General features: G+C 50.0%; 1 protein-coding gene across 3 annotated transcripts in view; it reads right to left on the bottom strand.

Moving 5' to 3' along the window:
* Positions 1 to 4,229: 4,229 nt before the first annotated feature.
* Positions 4,230 to 17,309, bottom strand: part of BCL2L11 (BCL2 like 11) — a 44,964-nt gene continuing 31,884 nt past the window's right edge. For all 3 annotated transcript variants that reach the window (XM_040993519.1, XM_040993520.1, XM_040993521.1), the window contains one exon: positions 4,230 to 8,439. In XM_040993519.1, coding sequence (XP_040849453.1) covers positions 8,341 to 8,439 — 99 coding nt within the window. In that variant the 3' untranslated portion in view covers positions 4,230 to 8,340. The remainder of the gene's footprint in view (positions 8,440 to 17,309) is intronic.

The following is a 17,309-nucleotide window of genomic DNA, read 5'->3' as shown; positions in this document are numbered from 1 at the left end:
TGAAAATGATGACTTAGACTCCCCAAAATGACAGGGCTTTGCATATGTTCTCTGATCACCTCTTCTGGTTCTGAAGCCTGCATGTAGTATGATGTGCCAGCTTTACTACATAGCTGAAGCGTGGTAGCCCAAGTTCAAGCTTGTTTGGCTCCTACATAAACGGTTATTAAGAGAGCTGCCTCTCCCCCAACATCTGCTTGAAAGATGAGGAAAGGTGGTTATTATAACCACGTCTCCCTGGGTCCCCTTCAGCCATGCATGTAAGTCAGCCACTGCGGGCTCAGGAACGAGGGCCTGGAACGTCCTGACATGCCTTCTCAGTGCTCAAAAACTCCTGCAAGGACTTCAACCTGGCCTGGAGAAGAGGAGATGCTAAAAGCTCATCATCCCTCTGCCTGGCTCGCTTTCCCTCCCCTCCTAGCCCAGGCCAGTCTTTCCCTGTCGGGAATTTTAACACTCAGCGGTCACCACCCAAGTCTGAGTGTATATTGTTTATAGAGAACTCTTCATGCCACCTTTTAAACGCAGGCCTTCTAACAGGTAAGAATGAGTCAGCTGCCCAGCTGCCAGCAACAGAAACCAACATTGGCTAATCTCGCTCCAGGATGGGATGCTGAGCTCACAGAGCCCCAGGCAGCCGAGGCTGGAGGCTGGGTAATCTGGGGAATGCCTGTGAACCCCAAATCCTTCTGATGCGTCTTTACCTCCTCACTACAGAGACTCAGCGCTGAGAAATGCATTGGATTGGACTGTGGCTGCGCTCAGCTGTTTCCAAGGCAGGGAACAGGAACACCCAAAAGGAACTAGTGGAAGAGATGAAGGCGGGTGCTGGGTGCTGGACAGAGCTCACTAGAGATGTGCAAAAGTCCCAGGAAGGAAAGTCTTACAGATGGATACGAAGATGCTCCTCCCTGGAAACACACAGGGAAAGCAGTACTTTCCACCTAAATGAATATATAGCAAATGGAATCCCCAAACAAGATCCCCTAAACACAAAACTTTTTAATAAGATTAAGTGTATTCGGTAAAAATCACTTAAAGTGCACATATATATATTTTTAAGGTAACGCAAAGCTTATATTGTTAACACAGTTGAAACGGATGCATGCCCAAATGGGCCTCCAATTAGGGTGGGGAGGGTTGAAGTATGGAGGGAGGTGGGCGGGACAAATATTTTTCGTTCTTCTCTTTTTACTCTCTTGGTCTGCTGGTACTGGGGGTGGTAGAGCAGAAAGGGGAGAGAGAAGACCACTCCTTGCTGTCAAGCGGATGGGGGATGGAGGATAGGCAGTTGGTGACTCCTTAGAATCTCTGATGTAAGGAAGAATGTTCTTAGGGTGTTACTTGAGTGCCTTTGATAACCAGCATTGAGAAAATCTTTCCAAGGTCTATGGGATGAGTAAGTCCACCTCAGTGTGCATCCAGAGCCCACAGAACTTTCTAAGAGGCTTAAACAAATTCTAAAATGCACATAAAGGCAGGTGTTTAACCCTGGGGGATTAAGATGCTCACATCCCATATTGGAGTTCCTGGATGGATTCAACGCCTGTCCCAGGCTCCTGACTCCAGCAGCTCCTGGGTGACAGTGGTGATGTGTCTACCATCCACTCCGGACTCAGTGAGCCCTGATGCCCAACTTGTCTGCCCCGGTACCCGCTGTTGCAGGCATTTGGAGATGAGGAGAGTTGTGTGTCAAACAAATAGTTTAAGTAATGGTGGCTAAAAAGACTTGTGTGAGAATATTCCTGGCAACTTTACCAAGCAGAACCAAGCTGGGAAGCACTCGATTGCCCAGGACTACAGTGACAGACACTGTGGTCTGTTCATACAAAATACTACTACTCAGTGATACAAAGTACTCATCACAGTGCTACGGATCTCAGAAACAAACAATACAACACAGCAGAGCACATCTTGCAAGATACCCATAGGAAGATCAGAGGTGGGCAAGACCCTTTTAGGGTGGAAAAGCCCTCAAGCTCAGAGGTCACTCACTCCTGGGGGGCTAGAAGAGGAAGTTCCTGGGAAAGAATGGGAGTCTCTGGAACGGGGTGATGTCTATCTCAACAGGAGTTTGAGCAACAGCTGTTTCCTTGGTCAAGACTTGGCACATTTGCATGTTTTCTTGCATGCTTGCTTTATCTTCTATGAAAAAAGAAACCAATGAACTCTAAATGACAGGCTGAATATTTTAGGGCTAAGATTACTAGTGATTGCCACGTATTGTGGGTGCACAGCAAAATACAAGGCAGATGAATGGGCGAATGTAAATAAGGCAAATATGGTAAAATATTACATCTAGATGGAGCCTATTGCGTGTTCTCTGTAAAACTATGTGGGCTTTCCTGCACGTTTGACATTTTTCATAACAAATTGCTGTGGGTTAAAAAAAAAAAGGCAACAGATGGAAGGATCAAGACTTCCTCTATGTGAGGTTTTTTGTCCAGAATACACCAAGAGCCGATCAATAGTAGGAAAATGAAAAATCCAGTTAAAAGCAAGCAAAGGAAATATAGACAAATGCTTTGTGTGCCTGAAAACATCATTCTGCTTGTGAACAGGCAACTCAGTAGTATTTAAATTAATAGTACAACTCCCCCCGCCCTCCTGGCCCTGCTCCCCAGGCTGAGAGCAACTGGAGGAAGTGGGTGCTGTGTGCTGCTGGTGGTTGACAGCATGTGCAAGCAACTATTGAAGTGGATATCCCACCTGCCCGGTGTGCACCTGGCCTCTGGCACCTGCTGCGGCCGTCCAGAGGAAGTGGTTCGCTGCGGAAGGAGGGGTGACCTCCTGCGACGTCAGAACCACCAACAGTTACGGCACTTCTAGCAAAAGCAACTTCATTGCATGTATTAATCTCCCACCCCACCCCTACCCCACCACACACACACGCGCACATAATGTCCCTTGCTATAAAGGGGTCTGGAAAAACAACATCAACTCCTACAGTGGTGAGAGGATAGGATTGGGGGTAGCAGCCAAAAGCAATTAGAAATAGTCATGTTATTCTGGTTAGGGTTTGGGGCTGTGGCATGGTAAGTTAAGCTACCACCTGCAGCAAGAACATCCCATATGCATGCTGGTTCAAGTCCTGCCGGCTCCACTTCAGATCTAGCTCCCTGCTAATATACTTTGAGAAAGCAGCAGGAGAAGGGCTGAGTGCTTGGGCCCTTGCACCCAGATAGGAAACCTGGAAGAAGCCCCAGGCTCCTGGATTCAGGCTGGCCCAGCTACCAGCAGGTATGGCCATTTGGGGAGTGAACCAATTAATTAGTGGATAGATGCCTTTCAAAAAGGTAAATTATAAAAATAAATGGTAAGGCCATCGGGCTGAACTGTCCACTGAGCACAAATGAAGAAAAGGACAAACCACTGCGAACAAAGCTCAGGTGGGCCCAGCACACGATCCCTATATGGGTGTCTGTTTGTGTTCTGGTTGCCCACTTCCCTTCTAGCTCCCTGCTTGTGGCCTGGGAGAGCAGTGGAGAATAGCCCAAGGCTTTGGGGACATGCACCTGCATGACCAGAAGGAGGCTCCTGGCTCCTGGCTTCAGCTCTATCTGTTGTGGCCACTTGGAGGGGAGTGAACCAGTAGATGGAAGATCTTGAAAAAACAAAATAACAACAGAAAACAATAAAAACATGGCTCAGTTGCCTGCACTCACTCTCTTTGTTCTTATTTCAGAGTAGCCACTTACTACGACTTGGTAAGACGTATCCCCAAACCAGATTCTCATTTTCCTCTGTCCATCCTAAGTCAGTTCACACCCTGGGTATACCAGCCAACCCCTGGACTCAGAGCCCCTTTGTCGTGAAGGCTCAGGGTCAGTGGATGTCAGGCTCCAGGCACTTGCTGGGGGACTTGAGCATACACTGCAGACTAGCCATTCCCTTGGGGCCAAAGCACACTTCCTGTTTTGTGTGTGTCTGCAAATGATGAGATGGGGTAAGACAGCTGGGCATCAACAGAACACATGGCACCTTCTCCCCTATCCCAGCCCCTTCCCACCTGCTGAGTCACGTTTGATGCCCAGGCATCACTCTCTGCTGTTAACCTCCTCAGCAGCAACTTCAACACTTCAGAGCGGTTGGCGGCACCTTGCCTTGTCTTCCAGCAAGAACTTCTCCAATCTCCCTGGGGCAGGTGTGTGGGTGGTTCAGATGTATATACAACTTCAACTGCTCCTCTGCCATTTGGTGACAACAAAAATCACAACGGCTCACCAACATTAGTTGAAAGTTTTATTTATATAAAATCCATTAAGAACATAAAAGATTGAGTTTCTTAAAAAAAAAAATCTGCAGTTATTTACAGCAGTATTGCACAAGTAAAGTGGCAATTACCCTGTCAAAATTGATCAGTGCAAAACACAAGGAAGCCAGGGAAATTGCAATACAAATGCTACATACACTGGGTCCTAGGGAACAAGGTGGTGATGGATCAGTATACACACAGATCAGTGCTATTTATACAAGGGTACCTGATGAGTTTGGATACAGTAACTCGTCATCACAGAACCTGGACAGAAAACCTAGCATCCAAGAGAGCTTCTTCGAACTGAAATTCCAAAGAAAAGTATTCAAGTTATGGAGCCGGAGGTTGAGGATGCTTCTTGCACACAGCACTGTTTGTAGCAGACCCTGACCGAGTTAGCATTCACATGTGGACACATCCCCTCACACACACATACAGGTGTGTGGTGGTGGTGGTGAACAGGCAACACGCAGGCACTGGGCTACAGCAGCAGGACGACGGAGCCCCAGTAGTCCCTGAGGGCTTCCATGAGCTTTCACATCTTACACTCTGCTCCCCAAACCCAGTGGGACCCTTCCTTCCCCCCTACAGCTGTGTTCTCACAGGGGATGGAGGGAAGGCTTGGACCTGAAACAGCAGGATGATTGCACAGTTGGGGGACAGCAGACGGCTGTGCAGTTGGCTCCTGGAGACACACAGCGCACATGGCAAAACATAGGCAGCCGTGGTTAGCTCCTTACATCCTGCTGCCCAGGGGTTGTTGGCAGCCACCCAAGCCTCGGTCCAGCGTGGCCCTCACCCCTCTAACCTTCCCTCAGCACCTCCAGGGGTGGCATATTTGCATATCCTCCACACAGGAGCTGTCAGGGGTGAAAGCTTGATGGGAAAATCCCCTATGCTGATAATACATTACTTTTTTGTTTTTTTGTTTTCAAGCTATGCTTTGGAGTTAGCAAATTGTGCTTTGATGAGAAGCTAGCTGGCTTGTCTGAAACAAACAGGAAGTTGCTGGGCATTTCTCGAAGCGGAATTTGGTAGCCAGCAGGATTTGTGTTTACCTCATTGGCATCTACATACAAGCGAAGGGCAGGAGAGTCCAAGAACTGAAACCTATTGGACCATTCACAGCAGGGACCGAAGCTGCAGGGCCGGTCGCCACCCCACACCTGGAGGGGGAAGGCAGTCCGTGGGGTAGGGGGGCCTTGGAGGGGGCAGGGATGTCTACACGTTCAAGAACTTAAGACATTAAATAAGCAGAAAATAAATATACAATGTTTCTACAAGTTACAGCATTATGAAACAGTAGGACACATTACACAGAAAAAAAAAAGAAATCTACAAATATTTACAGTCCTTGATTCTAAAAAGTTTAGAAAAACAGTGATTTTTTTTTTCGTTACTCATTGATGCTGTACAAAATTTTACAAGAAAGGTAAAGGAAACACAATTGCACACGAACATCTGGCTCAGTTGGTAAGTAAAAAAAATCTGAATTCCTACTCTAATAAATAGTCAAAATACATACAATATTAAGAAGGGAAAACAGAAGAAAATTGTATTCCATTGCATTTTTTTCTCTCCAAATCACAAGAAGTTTTAAAAAAATGTTTTCTCCATAATTCCCCATCCTAATCTCCGTCCCCCCCAACTAAAAATTCTTAAATCAACTTTTTCTGGGAAGGAAATCTAGAATCCCTTATGAAGTCCCTGTGTGTGTGTGTGTGTGTGTGTGTGCACGTGTGTGTTTATTGCATCTTGGTGCAAAGTCACAGGACACTTTTTACAAGCCTCACACGAGGAGAGGTTGTCAAGGCACAAAACCCGCTTTATGTATCCAAAAAGGGATTTTTTTTTTTTTACAAAAATTAAAAAACCAACAACAACAGCAACAAAAGCTAAAAGAGGCCTAGCCAGGACAGATACTGTGTCTGTTGAGAGGCATTGAGACAGAGACGGGGGCCCCACAGTCTGCAGCGCACTCCTTAATACTTCTACAACTCAGAGAGCCGCACACTGCCCAGCCAGCCTGGAGCCCGGGGTGGGGCTGGGGGAGACAGGGTACTGCTGGGCCGAAGGAGGCATACGCTCGCGACACACACTCCCAGTGGCCACCAGAGCCCCCAGCACCTGTTAGCAGGTGCTCTGGCTGGAGGAAGGGGAAGCACCCAGCTGAAGGGAGAGAGTAAAGTGCTCCAGTCACAGACTGGCACGTGGGTAAGGAGATCCTGGGATGGAACAGGGCAGGGGGTGGGAGGGGGAGTCCAGAACCAAGTACATCTTTGGTGTGTGACGCCCAGCAGACCTGCGGCTGCAATTCCGCAACCATAGACTGCGTGTGTGACCCCATGAATAACCTCAGAACACAACAAGAAACAACTGGAGCTTGCACATGGCTTCTGAAACTCCCAAACTCCAGGGAGGGTTCTGGGGAAAGGAAAATAAAATAATAATAATAAAAAAAAGCATTTTGGAATCAAATCATCTCTATCTAAAAGAAAAAAGTATACAGGCTGTACATACATACACATATATTTATAAAACTGTGACAACACAAGGCAATGGATTTCGTCCCCTTAATTTAATAAAATGTAAAAATACCAGTCCACCGCCAGACAAAAGCCAATGCAGTCGTTGGCACGGCTGACTCCTTTCGTGCCGGTCTTTGGAAAAGTTATTTCTTGATTGACACTAGTCAGAGGTGCAACGCATCCTCCTAGTCTTTCCCTGCTCCCTGGCCTGTCTCTGGGGTCTCCCTGGTTGTTGGTCTGTCTGGCTTTGGAATGACTAACTCACGTGAGGGTGCTCCGTGCACCGCCTTTCCAGGGGACACCCCCAGATGGAATATTTCCCATAGAGTGGAGATGGAAGGGGTTGACCTCAGAGGAGTAGAGAAAGAGAATTCAGGCTCCCACCCGCCAGGGAGAGTGGAAAATTCAGCCTGGATTTCCAAGTAGACCGACATGAGCTGGGGTGGACAGTTAGGCATCACAGGCCAGGCAGCCTGGGTTGGACATAAACCCTGGATGCAGCCCCCTCAGCTCCTGGCTGAGGGTCAGGAGGGTACCCGCCCGGAATGCCTGGGGCTGCTGCTGAGCCTGCACCTGTGGCAGTGGGAAAGCCAACAGTGCCCAAGGCCCTGATCCCAGGTCAGCTGTTGCCATGGCTCTTGGTTTCTCAACAATCTCCCGATGCTATGCCCATCAAGACTAAATGAAAACCAGCCCCAACGAATGCCTGGCGAGCCAGTTACCGGACAGATGGCCTGAGCTGCGTAAGACATGCGTGGGCGTTAACTCATGCTCTGCCTCAGTCCCTCCTGATCATGGGGAGGCCCCGGATCAGGATGTGCCCAAGTACAGCCGGCCCAGAGGGGCATCCTGGAAGAAGACTGTGTAAAACCCGCAAGCATGGTCAGAAGGCTTGCCAGGGTGCCACTGCACTCAGGAGGTAAACAGATATTTACAAAACAGGAGTGGCTCATCAATCAACAGCAGGCCCTCTGCCACTTCCATCCATCCCAGTCCCTACAAATTCTTCAGGTATTAACAATAATTACAAAAATAAAAAAGAATCAAAGCGGAAATGGCAAGGAAGGGAAGGGACCTGTCAGACCTTGCTCAGCTTAACAATTCTGTACAGTAATGTCTAAAAATAAACTAAGGCAGCTGTATACATTAGCTGGCTCAGTTTCCATTGTAGGTTTACAGAATCCTCTGAGTAGGCAATAGGTTCTTAAAATTTTAGTACAAAAATTATTCATGAGTTGGTTACAAAGTTTCCATTTCCTTTTTTGAAAAACCTGTTCTTATTAAAGGAGGTGGAAAAAAAATGCACACAGCGCATGTAAACACCATTCTTGCATAAAATCCTGCTCCAAAGAACCACGATTTGTACATTAAGAAAAAACAAAAGCAGTCAGCCCTCATTTACATTCACAACACGTCTCCATCAGCTCTTCCACTAGGCGAGTGGGGAAGTCAAGATCATGTTCCCCACAGCGTCCTCCTGCGCCTGCTCCTGGCTGGCAGGCAGCAAGAGCCAGGGCTGGGCCCAGGCGGTCACAGCTTGGCTCGACACAGGCCCCGTCAGTGCATCCTCCACACCAGGCGGACGATGTAACGTAACAGTCGCAAGATCACCATTTGGGGCTGTTCTTCCACTGCTTGGTAATTATGCAAAAGTACCTGAAACAACAAAAGCACAGCTTTTAAGGTTCTTGCTAGTTATGAGGATGGGGTAGAAGGGGGTGTTCACATTTAGTAAGAGAATCAGCGACCTCATGTTCCCATCCCTCTTAGATACAGCACATGTCACTGAAGCATTAGCTACTCCGAGAGCTGGCTGAAGGAATTCCTCCATATAGGGAAGATTTCGCTACATAAAGCACAGGTATACACACACTCTCTCTCTCTCTCCTTTTTAAAGGTTTATTTATTTATTTGAAAGGCAGAACGACAGAGAGAGACCTAGATTTTCCATCCACTGCTTCACTCCCCAGATGGCTATACCAAGTCAAGGTCGGCCAAAGTGAGGAGTTTCGGCCGGGTCTTCCACGTGGGTGGCAGGCACCTGGGTCATCTGCTGCTGCCTCCCCAGGTGCCTTAGCAGGAAGCTGGATTGCTAGCAGAGCACTGGGGAGTCCCATGTAGGCAGAGAGCATTGCAGCAGCAGCTTAACTCAATGCTACGCCCTGCCTCCCTCCCCCTACCTTCCTGGTTTCCTCCTTTTTCAAACTGAGAAATAAAACAGCAATCAGAGGGTTTCTGGAAAAATGGAAGCGAATCCTTAGTCCTCAGGACTCCAGAGGGAGTGCACACACATACACACACACACACACACACACACACACGCACACACACGTACGTGCTACGGAGGAGCTATCAACCCCAGAGACGCAGCTGGCATCCTGTAAAGACTGCCGTGTGTGTGTGTGTGTGTGTGTGTGTGTGTGTGTGTGTGTGCATGTGTGTGTGTTGTGGAATGGATAGGGACACAGCAGGACCTTGAAAGATCTCACTACCTAAGCCTCTTGTGGGTGGCCAGTTAACACTTCCTGCAACCCAAGAGGCTTCAAAGTCTTGGGTCTTACAGAGCTCCGACCCCCCAAATTCAGTATCACTTCATGGGTGCAAGGCAACAGGAAAATAAAATAACGGAACACACAGCTTCAAGATCCTGAGCTACACCCCCTTCCCAGTTGGGGTCTGAGATCCCTGCCAGTTGCTTCCTGAATGACTAATCCACACACCCAACCACTCTGCGTGGCTGTCAGCTGCCCACAGCTTCCCCGAAGCTGCTGTATGCTCATGCCAAGGCAAGAACCACCATGCAGCAGGATGGACAGCCACCCCTTCCCTGACCCCAGAGGTCACCCGCAGCCACCAGCTGCAGGGGTTGCGTCCCTCTCCGCCCTGTCCGTGTGGCTCTCCAGGGCCTGCCCAACCACCACCACCATCATGGCCTTGGGATGGCGATAAGCCCAGGGCCTTTGACCTCCTCCTTCCAGAACCCAAGGGCAGGAAATGGGCTTTCTGTGCGTGATCCCTGCAGCGGTGCGCTGGGTAACCACAGTCCGCGATTTTTATCTACTTTACACACAAGATTGCTTTGTTTTGATTTAACTTTCAGAATTACTTTGCTCCTTCTGAGTGTGTGAGAATAATTTAGGGGAAGGGTAATTTTAGTGTAGACGAACACTAATGGGTTGAAAGAAGGCTTATTCAAACTAAAACCACAGCTTACTAAGACGAAGAATGCGCGTGCTGCCACAGGCTAAGTTACCGAGCCAGACCGGGAAGTCGCAGGCTGAGCCAGTGGCATCACCATTCGTGGTGTGGGCAGATGACGGCATCAACAATGGGGACACAGCAGGAGGAGGGTGGTTGTGATGCAGGCTGAGAAGGGTGATTGTTGCCCTGAGGCAATGCTGGCAAAGGGAGCAGACCAGGCCTGGTTGACTAGAAGCTGCATGGAGCCACAGCTGGCAGCAGCTGTCACGGCGGCATGGTCCGCACCTTCATAAAAGAGGTGAACAGTTGCTGTTGGACAACATTCAGCAGAGGAAGCCATGACTGCCAATTCCATCACACCAGCCCCAAACGCTTTCACAGCTGGCACTGCACTGCTGCTGGCCGTGGCACCTGCTTCACTGCCTTCTCCTACCTGCGGCTGCACACACATGCTTACTGGGCACACAACTTGGGTCTAGTGATGACAATGGGGAGGTGGCTCTGTAGCTGGGTGAGGACTCAGGACCTGGCACTTGGCATCACCTGTGTTCAAGCCCTGGCAGAGTTCCCTGCCTGCTCTGCTTTCTGCCATTTAGTTCCTAGAGCAGGGCCTTCAGGTCAAGGGGTTAGGAGAGAGCTCAAGGCAATTGCACAAAGTCCCCTGGGGCACAGGGCACTGGAGAAAGATCAAAGTAAGCGTGTACCAGTGTACTATGGCCACAGTAGTGTGTCCAGAGTAGAACTGTTTCAGAGGCTTTCTCAGTTAAACCCAGCCAAGGGTGAGATCAACTGCTCCCTGGCCAGGCACTGCAACTTGCTGTGGGCATGATCTTGGGGACATGAAATATAGGGCTAGCAAGATGACAAAAGCCTGCATGAACAAGCAGTGGATGTAAAATGGGCTACAACACCTGGACCTCCTGCTGCTCCTTGCAGCCCCACCTCCTCCTGAGATGCTGTGATGCTGAAACAGGGCATTGCTAACCCCAGGAGCTCAAATGGCACTGTGATTGGAGGTGGGTTCTTTGACAAGGTGATCCAAGATGTTCTTGTAGGAGCATACAGAGGTGAGATGGGCACCTGCAGGTCACCTGTGCACACCTGGCTCCTAGAGCATGGGAAGCCTATGCAGCCGTGGTGGATGGATGCCACCTTTCACTCATGCTATCATTTCTGGTCCTTCAGGCTCTAAGCAAAAGCAACACCTCTCAGGGTCAGGTAACGCTGCAAAATCTAAGTTACAAAAGGACTCTGGAAAGATGCATTGCCATCAGTATGTGGTGAGGGTGGTTACACTATGGAACCGCACCTGCTCCAGAGTGCACACAAGCCACCTGACCACAGGCTGGGGAGGGAGAGAGAAGACTGCCCCGCCCTCTCCACGGCTCCATGGAGCCTGGGGTAATTGACTTTTATGGCCATCCCGCAGGACCCTTCTGACCCCTGAGACATGCACAGCCTCTTGTTGCCCTCCTGGAACCAGTTCCCCAACAGTCCTTGTGGGAAAGGGCACCGGCCAACACTCCAGCAGGGGCCTGCTCTCAAGGCATAGGTCTGTGTACCCAGAGGGCCAGCCCAAGATAATCAACAAGATAATGCAGTAAAGACAATGCAGAGGTAAATAAACAATGAGAGAGAGAGAGAGAGAGAGAGAGAGAGAGAGAGAAGAGGCAGGTAGGGGTGTTGGGCAGAGTTAACCCCTCTGGTGAGCCTGAAGGAAGACCAGGATTTGGAGCAAAGAAGGGAAAACAGGTACTTCAGGGCAGGCCGTTGACCCGAGACACAATTTTCATGTATGTGGAGTATTGATTTCTTATAATAAGCCAGACTGCACAGCAATGTTTGCCTCATACAGACAGGGATACACTCTGCAGAGATGGTCAGGGCCTTGGGGACAGTGCTGCCAGCATTCACACGGGGGCTTCCTAAACAGCTCCCAAGATGATTCGGGTTTATGTGAGTGGCAGGTACCATGGGAATGCCCTCAGGCGGGCTGATGCTGAGCAGGACTGGAGTAGTCAGAGAGAGCGAGGGGCACTTGGTGCAGGAGAGCAGCGTGGACACTTAGACCTGCTGTTCTAAGACATGGCAGGGGCTGGGGGAGGGGGCGGTGGAGAGGGACTGAAAAGGCCACCAAGCCATCACCTAGCCTGTGTCACGCTGGGAATCCTCCACTTAACACTTGGAACAATCCAGCAAGTATCAGGAAATTCAGTCACTCTTTAAGGCCAAATCAACCACAGCCAGCAGCCATATTGTCTTGCTGGGCCCAAGCAAGCAGGTGTTGGGGAGACAAGAGGTGGTGGCCCAGGCACCTACAGACAGACCATAACTGTGGATTCAGCTTCTAGTCCTGCATGGAGCAACGAGCCTGTCCGTTGGAAAGCTGCCCAAGACACCCCAAGGGCCCAGGCACAGAGGAGGCACCCAGTGCTACTGCTTAACCGAAGGACTCGGCATACAACCTGGGATCCAGCATGGTCTCCCCAGGGTTGGCTGACAGCTGGCAAATCAGACCAAAGGGCGCACAACTGGTTTGAGGCTGCAAGGCTGGAGGTGGGGTAATTTGGAGCCCACACTGCCCACACACACAGCAGCTAACAGACAGACATTGGCAAGACTGGAAGCTCAGAGTGGGCTCTGGGGCCAGCAGCGGCTCTGCACATCACGGTGCTAGGGAAGGGCCTCGTACATCCTGCCTGGGGCTGCAGAGAAGATTCAGGCTGTGCATTGAGCACTGGGGCCCCAATGCAGCCAAGACTTCAGTGCAGACCCAGTGGGCCACCGTCTTGGGTATAAACCAAAGAGGTGTGCACTGTACAGTGAAGGTTTAGGGAGGTCACAAGTGACACCAGGGAAGCACACACAGCCACAGGTAAGGTAAGGGGCACGCACGAGGCAGTCTTCAAAACCTTTCCTGGCTGAGGTCCCTTCCAAGAGAAACCAGACAGCAGCCCTGGGATTTTAACTTGCCCGAAACTGGTCTCCTACAGAAGTTCAATGCTGAATGCCTGAGAAGTCCTAAACATCAACAGCAACAGATGGATCCTTAAGTAAGTCCTAGCCTGGAACGGGAGGTTGATTCTGGGCTGTGAGACCAGGAAGGAGAGAGCGAAATCTCTGCTTTCAGCTCACGACCTCCACGTGGGTGCAGTGTGTTCTCCCAGGGGCTGTCATGGTCACAGCTAAAGGTGGTTGGGGCAGATGGGGCAAGAAGCTCGATCCTGAGATTGTGATGTAAGCCTGCCTATTCTCTGGCAGACACGAACAGTGTGTATTTCAGATATACCTGTATACGTGTATGCCTGAGGCAATATTTGTGTGTGTATAGCAGAGTGCTTCAAAAGTTTGTGAAAAGCTGGAATTAAAAAAAGAGAGAAGTTTATTGTGGCGCAAAAGCACTGGAAGTCTGTACATGCTAGTTTCCTAGTAAGCTTTGTCTGTGTGAACATTTTGAAGACCCCATGAGCACACATATCCATGGCAACCAAGTGAGAGGTCAGCCGAAAGCCTGGCATGTGACAAACAGATGTGAGCTCTGCAGGCAGATGGGGCCTCTGTCCACTGTCAGCTCGCAGAACTAGTCGCGTGATCCCAACACTGATTTGAGGTCTGTTGCTGCTGCCATTGCCGCCTGTGTCGGACTATGCCGCCTAACACCGGTTCACTTTCTTTCCACCACCAAGGTGGGGGAGGCATTTGCATAGCTGCTATCTAACAGCTTTGACATCCCCAGAGCTGGTGGAAGGCTGCCCAGAGACTACGGGCTCCTGCAGGCAGCAGCAGTGGGTGTCCCTCCCTACCTCAGAGCTGGGAGAGAGCTGTCGACCACCGCTGGGAGAGGCTGACACACACCTGCCATGTGTGGTCCCTGGCTGTATCGGCTCTTTGCCCCAATTGGCCACAAGGACCAGCTTCCAGAGGTCAACCTTCAAAGTGTGCCATTGTCCTCTTGGGGTCAACCTCAAGGGTACAAGATAGTCTCACATCGCTATTAGATGAAGGGCTGGCTTGTGAACCACCATGCAACGCCTGGCCTCAGGAAAAAAAAAATGCTAAATGAGACATAACACGCTTTAACCACAGCTCAAACCTCGCTGCTCTGGTTCAGCTGGTAGAAGTCTAGCGAAGGGTGATGCAAGAGGTTTCTTGTTTTCGTACGACTACAGAAGGGCCTCAGCTTGCTTTGGGTGCATCCTCATTTCCTCCTCAAGAGATTTCAAAAACCCCCATCTGATCTCCCTGAAGTCCCCTGCAGGCAGGTGCATCTCCTGATGGTTACATGTGAATGGCCCTCAGCCCTGTGACTGCAGGTGCAGCACCTGCCCAGCCGGATGGAGCCCTCCCAGCACACTTGGTGTGACTCAACACAAGGGCATCTAGCTGAGCCCACCCAGCCGTGTAAACACGCCCCAGTGCCCCAGTCCTTCAGCCCACAGCCAGGCCAGCACAGCATGCATCAACAAGGCTCGGAACATGCTTGGGGAAAAAGCAGTTCCAGGGTGTTTAAAGGGCGACTCTTCAAAGAATTCATTTATTTGTTTGAAAGGCAGAGTAACAGAGAAAGAGAGATTTTTCCATCTGCTGGTTCGCTTCCCAAAGGGCCACACAGCTGGAACTGAGCCAGTCTGAAGCCAGGAATAGGAAGCTTCACCCAGGTCTCCCAGGTGGGTGCACAGGCCCAAGCACTTGAACCATCTTTCACTGCCTTCCCAGGTCATTAGCAGGGAGTTGGACTGGAAGTGGAATAGCTGGACTTGAACCAGCACCCATACAGGATGGCTTACCCATCACACACTGGCCAGCTCCTTAAGCCCTTAAGTGTGGCTCTTAAGTAGAGTTGGAAGGCCAGCAGAGAAACACTTCAATGATGGTTCAGAGTGAGAGAAAGCAGAACAATGGTGACAAGAGATGGGTAGATTTTCTGGCTCCACCTTTAAATGGTATCATTTGATCCTTCCTGTACTCCTAAGGGTGTGGGCAAAAAGCAAGGTCTCCTAAGTTTTATCCTGGTAGAGCCAGGATTCAAGATCTGGTTCCCCAAATCCCTAGGCTTCTTTGTGAGATTTGTCTCCCCATGAATTCACACTTTGGCCTCAGCAAGTTACAGACAGTGCTTACTTAGGGAACCGGCAACCCATGATGAAGATCAAGTGCACACAAATGCGGGTGGGGGGGATCACCCAAAGTGCCCTACCTTCCAGGGGGATGCCAATATTGTGGTTGAAAGCCGGCCCACCCCAGGACCACCTCCAACTCCCTACTCCAGGAAACCCCACCCCTGAGGAGTACTGGGCCCTGAAGCCACTTCCAGGACTGCTTTTGTCAAGGCAGTGGCTGCTTTGCAAAGTTTAGGGCAACTCAGCATGTTGCAAATCCTAAATCTAGCAGAGGTTCAATATTTTCTAGGCAGAGTTTTGATGATTCCTTTCACATCAATACAGAGCTTCATTTCGCTAAATGCCAACACTCAACTCATGAAGGCCCCCAATGGAGGTTGTGTTGAGAACATGCACCTGTGGGTTTACTAAGCAAATTGCAAGGTAGGCTTCTCCCCTTGCAGCCAGTCTACAAGGAAAACAACATCCTTTAATAAAACCAACGGTCCCCAGCACAGAAGACCCACAGGTTCTGGAAGAGAGAGCTCAGACTGTTTATATGCAGTCCAGGAAAGGGCTAATGCGCCAACACTTCAACCAGAACTTGCATTTCATCAAAACCAGTCTGCGGGGCCACCTCTTCCACTCCTGTTTGTCTGATGCAGGGCTACACTTTGGTCTACAACACACATCAATCCACTCATGCCTGCACATGCCCTGGATGGAATAGCGGCGTGGAGCGTAAACATACTGATGCGCTCTGTTTCCTGTGATTAAACAACAAATGGCTTCCCATTCAGTCCTTGCCACATCCAGAGGACCCACAGGAGTTGTGAGTGCTTCACACCCATGGCTGTCCACAGCCGGAGCATCTCCCGAGCCAGTGTGAGCCCAGAGAAGACCTCTTGTGCACACAATAAGGAAGGCTGGACAGTCTGCTTGGGAAGCTCCCTAGTAACCCAGAGGGTCAATGGTCCCAGCTTCAGACCTATCAGTGTGGCTCGGGGTTCAAAGCCATGAGAGGCCCAGTGCATACCTTTCAGCCAAGGTCCCAGCGCACAGCCCAGAACCCTGCCCAAGAAGCCACCATGCTCCCAGGACTCACATCCTCTCCTGCAGGCTACTTCTGGCAGGTATACTGCGCTACATGAAGGCTTGAGTCAGGCCTGAGACCCGGCTGTCCTGTGTTCGGCAGGCTTTGTTGTCCTGCACGACACAGCCAAACACAAGTTACTGGCCTCCTTCATTGGCTCTACACTGAAGTTTCAGCTTCTCTGTGAGTCTCCCCCTGTAAGAGTGACGACGCACCTATGCCACCCACAAGAGTTGTGCCCCTGCCTCCAAGGCCTCCAGGCTTCATCTCACTGCACATTCCACAAGTGCCTGGGCTACAGCAAATCCAGGGAAGTGAAAGCCACAAATGCGTACCAGAAACAACACCTGACAACCCACTGTGTGGAAGAGGAATGCAGGTGGAGAAAGGTGAGCTCTTTCTCTATCCCAGGCTCTCTGCTTCTACTGAGTATGGAAAAACTCAAACAGTACAGCGGGATTCGCCACCTGGGACCCACAGTGGTGTCACCAGGGTAGGAACGACTGGCTGTGCCAGAAATGCCAGACTTGAATCTGAATGCGTGGAAACCTCGCACAAACCAAATTTAGGGAGTCTGCGAGTCTGCCCTGACCTTCCCATACCCATCAGTGGTCACAGAGAGCAAAGATCAGAGAACAGGTCTGGAGAAATGAAGCCAACAGGATAAGGCATCTAAATTCAAGGCATGATCCTTGCACAAGAATTTATTTTTTTCTTCAGAAGGGAGCTAGCTTCAGGGAGGTCCACGGGACAGGCAAGATAACTGTTAACTCTCCATCTCCAAGCGTCAGCGCCACCGCAGTTACCTAAGAGCACATTCTCCTTCTTGGGTCTGTAACTCGTTCAATAATGTATGGTTATCCCTGAATATCACTGGGGGGCTGGCTGTAGGACTCCCCCAAGGACACCAAATCCTCAGAGCAGTCAAGCTCCTTATACACAGCAGGACAGTATTTCCAAGGACCTATATATGCCCCTAAGCTTGAGTCACCTCTACATGACTCACAAATACCTAAGCCAACGTAAACGTTCTATAAATAGTAGCCGTGCTGTATCACACAGGGAATAGCATGAAGGGCCTGCAAACACGAAGCATGAGGCAATCCTTTCTCTGTATTTTCAATACTCTTGGT

The sequence above is a fragment of the Ochotona curzoniae genome, unplaced genomic scaffold, assembly GCF_017591425.1.
Source record: "Ochotona curzoniae isolate NIBS_2020 unplaced genomic scaffold, NIBS_Ocur_1.0 contig_883, whole genome shotgun sequence".
Lineage (NCBI taxonomy): Eukaryota > Metazoa > Chordata > Mammalia > Lagomorpha > Ochotonidae > Ochotona > Ochotona curzoniae.
This window is presented reverse-complemented; position numbering and strand designations above follow the sequence as displayed.